The sequence below is a fragment of the Saccostrea cucullata genome, unplaced genomic scaffold (assembly GCF_032062105.1).
Source record: "Saccostrea cucullata isolate Sc308-1 unplaced genomic scaffold, CSIRO_AGI_Scuc_v1 ctg3142, whole genome shotgun sequence".
Classification (NCBI taxonomy): domain Eukaryota; kingdom Metazoa; phylum Mollusca; class Bivalvia; order Ostreida; family Ostreidae; genus Saccostrea; species Saccostrea cuccullata.
In genome coordinates this window covers 34,767-41,768 of record NW_026933849.1, presented here as the reverse complement: position 1 = coordinate 41,768, position 7,002 = coordinate 34,767, and the positions used below count along the sequence as shown (strand labels likewise).

General features: G+C 32.6%; 1 protein-coding gene across 1 annotated transcript; it reads right to left on the bottom strand.

The window, feature by feature from the left end:
* Nucleotides 1–742: 742 nt before the first annotated feature.
* On the bottom strand, nt 743–6,711 carry LOC134239492 (multiple epidermal growth factor-like domains protein 10). The gene is made up of 6 exons (XM_062721674.1): nt 6,594–6,711; nt 6,318–6,458; nt 4,424–4,561; nt 2,395–2,529; nt 1,206–1,346; nt 743–753 (listed from the first exon to the last, which is right to left on the bottom strand). Exons 1-6 carry the CDS (start codon nt 6,613–6,615, stop codon nt 743–745), a joined length of 588 nt encoding a protein of 195 aa, XP_062577658.1. The 5' UTR covers nt 6,616–6,711.
* Between the last annotated feature and the right edge of the window lie 291 nt (nt 6,712–7,002).

Here is a 7,002-nt window from a genome sequence, read left to right as displayed (position 1 = left end):
GATACAAACAAATAAAATTTTTCTACTGATTATGTTATAAAGCGTTCCTAGATTCTGTCTAGACCCCCCCTTTTTTTTTTTTACGAAATTGCCAGATCTGCTCTAAAATTAGCATGGAAATAGAAATAACATACGATATTCCTTAGGAATAGTTAGATACTACTCGCTTGGAAGAAAAAAATTCAATATTTTCTCAAGTTGCTTATTCTCAAAACGATTGATGTTATTTAAATAACATGTAATTTCAAGATTTTTTGAAAATTGAATTGGACGCAGGCGACGTCATTACGTTTTCACTGAGTAACGTCAAAGTTATTTTTGGAGCGCCTCACTAAAATGCTCATAAAATAGGAAAAAAGTGAGATATTTTCAAAATTTATGTATATTTGCATTCAGAAAGAGTCCGGCTATCAAAATTTACCAAAATGTCAATTTGTGAAAATTTGACCTTAAGGGCCCTTTTCTCGTGACGGCAGTCAAATGATTTTTCTTGGATTATCAGATTCTATTTTGCAGCCTTACATTTTGCGTGTTTTTGTTTATTTCCGGGAAATGCGTACACTTCATGTATAAAGCTAGTTTTTTAAATGTCATAATTTTTCATTCAATTATGCATACGCAAATCTTCAATGGCCCTCCAGAATTTTATTTTAAAAGATATCAATTTGGTACTATCATGAGGACAGTCTGAGGACAGTCAATTATTTTTCTGCTTTTCGTTATTTGTTGTTTATCATATGGACTAATCTTTTTCTGGTCAAATAAAAGAAAAAAATGTTTTTCATTTTTGGCATTTCATATTTTTATGTATTTAATGAATTTCGTGTGAAGATGGATTTTTGGAGTATGAAAAAATAATATTTGATAGGGAAACGTAGATATGAATATGTACTTTTGCCTCTATAAAATTGTAAATGAATTTCTTCACTCTGTAGTACCTGATGACCTTTAATATATGTTGAACATATGTAAAAAAAATTACAATATATGTGTTCATAAGAACCTTTATACATTTAAGTGTATGTAGTGTTCCACAAATATAAACGTTTTGTATATTTAATGTATGCTTGAGCACAATTCATACTATATACATATAGACAAAAGATGTACTAAGAATAGGTTGGAAAAATAGTTGAAACAATTTCACGTGCCTTTATAAAACATAGATATAGATATACGTGTATATCTATATAGCATACATGTACCTGAATTACATTTCTCTCCTCGATATCCATCTGAACAACCATTTTCACAAACTCCAGTCACGTGGTCACAAGATTCCTTGTTAAGGCAGTTTTGGCTACAAGAAAACATGCAGTCTGCCCCATATTTGTCTGCAGTACACACTGTCGAGAATATGAGAAAAGTAAAAAAAATGTCATTGATTAAAGAAGCATAGATAAAAAATTGCAACATTAATCATTTTACATGAAGTGTTACATCAGCATAATTATTATTTTGTAAGACCATTGGCATATCCAAAACAATTTCACTTGTTACGAAGCATTGGTCATTTTTACAATGGGTTGGACACTAAATATTGCATCTAACACCATACATGTAGTACCCTTCTGTAACAACCTAATATAATGAAAAGAATTAAAGGTTATGTTTTTAAGTGGTGTAATACTGAGCTCTGTATGTGTGTGATTATTTTTAACGCAATCTTAAGTAGATGTTTATTACTACAAAACTTTTTTAAAAAATCTAAGGCATTTGCATCGCATAGGACCATGTTTTACAAAAAATAAAACACAATGCGGGGTATGGTGTAACTGGTGTTCATGATTTTTGCTTCAATCATAACGGATCATACCTATCTATAATAACGACAGAACTAGAATGTGCCTCGTTTGGGCGTTATATCAAGTTTGTTGATAGAAACGTGCCTTTATAGAACTATGTAATTTAATTGATTGTTTAAGGTACATGACACTTTTCATATTGAAAAAAAAAATCCTTAATCAAATGTATTTGTTCAGGCCATCAACATAACTTTAAAATGTTTATCTATTCAAATTGGTAGCGCTTTATAACTGTGACTGAAATGTTTTTAAATCAATTGTAAATTAGCATTTATTTATTCATGAAGTAAAATAAATATACTGCAAAATCATATATATCATTCAGTATGGACCAACATTTTTATCGGTAACGGCGAAATTAAATCTTAATACATAATTCATATCAACTTTGTATGTCAAAGTCACGACAATTTGATGTCGAAGGAATCTATTGTGACAGCGTCCTCCGTGAGAAGTATATTTTTGGATTTATATGAAAAGATTTTCTCAGAGTAGACATATTTAAAAAATGCTACTTCTCGCTTTAAACTTTGCATTGCAATGTTTCTAAAAGGATCCACGATGTCTTTTTTAAAAATAAATAAAATACCTCCTGAACATTGAGGGCCTTTCCATCCTGGTTCACACCCATAAAAGCACATGCCGGAAATATGATCACAAGATTGATTCACACATTTCTCACATCTCAAGGAGCAGTTTTGACCATACGATCCGCTGTAGCAAACTATTTTTGAAATCTAATTAGTTAATTTACAAAACAAAAAGCTCCCAAAGGTTTAAAGATATGTATGCCGTGTTAAACAGTATTTTTGCACAGCTGAAACCGAACAAAAATTTCTGGAGTATGATAAGCTACCAAAAATGAAGCATTCTTGCAAATTCGACGAAATTTTATTCGGTATTAACAAAGTACTAGTCAGGAAAAGAACATGATATTCTCATGCATATTTATAAAGGACTGACATTTATCCTGGATCTGCGCATGTGCGCGGGAAAAGCATCGCGAGAATCATCAGGTCGAGGAAAATATTTTTTGTGACGTCTGTTCAGTGAGGGACACAAATAGACCAATCAGCTCAATAAGTTGCATTTAATGCATTTATGTGTTACTACATAAAATACTACATGTGTTTTTCAAAAAGGCTAGTTTTTTAAATCGCTCTCAGAAAGACTTGATGCATTATGTACATTATTATCTACTAATCCCATGCTCATATTTGCATACAAATGATTAACAATGAAGAAAATTAAACTTTTCCCCACTCCATTGTACAGGTCCGTTTGTTTAGAGTTTCCCCGTGCTGTACTGCTAGTGGACATTTTTGGTTGGGTGAACATTTACCGATCTTCAGTATGGAGCGCATATTATGCGCAAAAGATATTTTATGTCAAATACAATGTATGGAAAGTAATTTAAACTGCTTACACCCTGAATGGGATATCGTCAATTATTCCTTTTCGTTTTTTAATATGAACTACATAACATATGTAGATGAAACTTACATACCATACATCTTGCCTTCTTAGAAATATAGTTGGGCTAATAAAATAAAATTGGTCAAGGAATTCCAGGCCTCTAAAAACTATTCCAGTTTGAGAGCACAACCAAGTATTTCGATGAACACCATTAAGAAAAATTAATTCAGGTAGGTAGCATCGTTTTTTTAACTTGGGTGGGGGAATAGAACAGATAGAGTAAAAATCAATTAGTTCGAAGAAATCTGACAAGTAAAATAGGTTCCCATATCTTTCACTACTAAATTTTATTCATTCACTACAATTTACTGCCAAACTCCAAATTTCACTTTCGAATTAGCCCGAGCCAATGCTGATAACCTACTTGCAAGATTTTTTTTATATTTTTTCATGACCCAGAAATACTGTGGTTCACATGTAAAGAATATAATTATATTATCTAGTAGTATTCTGGTTTTGGCATTCGGTATATTGACGTGCAGATTTATATATGATATTCTGTGGAATACTTTTTGTTGTTTTGAACCATTAAGAAATGCAGAATCGAATGTATCTAATAACCATTTTGATTGATCATTATATCATTTGTTTATATTGGTTATTTCATTTTGGCACAACATGGTTTCCACACTTCTTTATCCATAGTCGCTGACAGCTGTAGAAGTTCACCCAACCGAAAATGTCCATTGAAAAGACAATTGCACGTGATTATTCCTCGGTACAAAAAGCAACCAACTCTGAGGTGCTCTCAATATTGACAATCCCTAACTCACGTGTTTGTAGTAAAAACGTAGTAAACCATCATGCTTTTCGGTTCATTCACGAGATTGGACCATTGTTTGCTGTAAACATGCGAGACAACGTGATCATGAATATTTCAATAAGAGGCGGTTTTTTATCCGACACGGAGAGAAAATAATTTTTACCAAATAATATTTCATAACTTTTAAAAGTGATGGAGTGGAATGGAGTGGAATTGTCTTATTTGCAGAAAGTATATAACTTATATAACTTGATGAGACACCACATATATTTATTACTTTTAAAATAAAACACTAATACGGCATATATAGCTTTAAATTCTAAAACAATAGTTTAAAAGACTTAATAAGAATTAATCATTTTAAAACATTTATACATACACTGGTCACAAGCTGGGCCTTGGTACCCGCTGATGCACCCAAAGTTGCAGTTCCCATTCATATTATGGCAACTTTTTCCAAGACAGGAAGGGCTGCATTGTTTCAAACAGTTGTCTCCGAAAAATCCATGGCTACAAACTGAAATATGTAGTAAAACTTAATTCCAGGAAACCAATTTAGTTTCCTTTACATTTTTTATACAATATGGTGTTTGTGAATTTGTTCAGGAAACTGCCTCTAATAAAATTCATTAAAACATAAATTCGGTATTGTATTTAATCTTATTTTACTTAAAAAGTCATAAATCAAATACTAGTGTTACCAAAAAATTGCGGAGTTAATTCTTTTAAAAGACTTTCACAATCACCATCATAAACCTTGCTGATGGAATTATTTAACAGCAGTCGTCACATAGACTCATGGCGTCCTGCTCCTGTCTTTTCAGATTGTCTTCATTTAAAAGGCTATTCTCTATCAAATAACCAGTCAAGCCAACCTCAAACCCCTTCACCTAAAGAATAACATGTTTCCCATACTCATCCTTTTGTTTTTCATTGCTATTATCTCTTGTCCCTAATTACAAGAGTCATATCCCGCTCAACATAGTGTTGCTTCATAGTTTGTACTCCACATTACCCCTTAACGTCACCATTTTTGACAATGTCTAAATTAAAGATCTTTGACGCATATCGTCATATATGTGTCATTCATTATGTGAAATACTTGAATTTTTAAAAATGAGTACAACAAGTTAAAGAGTATTTATGTAGGTAAATGTTTGGACATTATGTTTCCGTATAGCATGTTTCTGTATAGCCTGATAACAAAAACAAAATGTATTTGTGAAACACTATACGCCCGGCGGCACAAAGTTTGAAAAAAGCTATGTTTAGCGTAAAGGTCAACGTCAAGGTCACAAGGTCATTGACCTTGGTATCATTTGAAAGAACTTGATTATGGCAGTATGCATACCAGTTAAGAAGTCCCTATCTCTCATGGTTCAAAAATTATGGTTAAGGATCAAAAAAGCTATTTTTAGCACATAGGTCATAATCAAGGTCACAAGGTCAATGACCTTGGTGTCATTTAAAAGAGCTTAATGAGTGAAGTAAACATATCAAATATGATGTTTCTATCTTTCATGGATCAAAAGTTATGACGAAGGTTAAAGTTTTAATACAAAAAAGCTATTTTTAGCATATAGGTCACAGTCAAGGTCACAAGGTCATTGACCTTGGTATCATTGGAAAGAGTTTTATTAGTGGAGTACATGTATCCATACTATACATGATGTCTCTATCTTTCATGGTTCAAAGGTTACGGCGAAGGTTAAAGTTTGTAGAAAAAAGCTATTTTTAGCATATAGGTCACAGTCAAGGTCACCAGGTCATTGACCTTGGTGACATTTGAAAGAGCTTCATTAGTGGAGTATGCATACCAAATATGAAGTCCGTATCTCTCATGGTTCAAAAGTTATGGCGAAGGTTAAAGTTTGCAGACAAACAGACAAACAGACAGACAGACAGCCAGGACAAAAACAATATACGTCCCGGATCTATCAATCAGGGCGCATAAAAATCTTCATTGACAATGCTATTTGAAAAAGTCAAAATTTGTCGTAAGCCGACCAACGATATTTAAACCCTTTAAATGCTGTTTTATTTATGTTTGACATCACAGGCCTTTAATATTTTGTCAAAATAACAAATGATCATTATCCAACAGGATGCAAAAAAATGTGTTTTGGTTGAATGGTATTTGAAATATTAAAAACATTAGCATTTTTCTATGACAATTCTCGTGCAGCTGCAAAATACATCAAAATTCAAGTGATAAAAATAATAATTGTAAAAGACAAATAATTCGTTTGCATTTTTTGAAAACAATCATTTACCTTTATTGCAACTTTCTCCCTCGTATCCAGGTTTACATCCTTTGTCACATCTTCCTGTTATTCTGTTGCAAATTAAATCGTTGAGGCACTGACCACTACAGTTGTTTTTACAATCCGGACCAAAGGTTCCAGAAACACATGCTGTCAGGAAATGAACACTGATTACTCACTTTCTATCAGTTTAATTTCTTCTTCAAAAATGAATATATTTTCCATATACAAATTCTGATAACTGATTATTAATTCATTCAATAAATGTCTGTAGCAAAGGCTTACTTTTGTTACAAAACACACCCATCCATCCGTCTGAACAACCATTCGAGCAGGTACCATTAATGGGATTGCAAGTGAGATTATGTTTACAAGGTCCAGGACAAGATAACGAACAATCAGGTCCATAAAATCCATTTGAACAGGCTTCATAAGAAGAGGATTACAAATTTATGTCGATTACAATATTAATTTTATACAGATAATAATCGAACATATAAAATCAAATATATATCTTTCAATCTTCTTATCCCTCGCACAGCTAGTTGCGGAGGAATAGATACATCGCTTCTGTGGGTAAGGATGTGTGTGTGTGAGGGTGTGTGAGAGAGAGGGTGGGTTTGTGTATGTTATTGTGTCCGTTACAGCTTGTGTGCAAGATTTAAAGAGAACCTTTGCGCTGTCACTTCTCAGC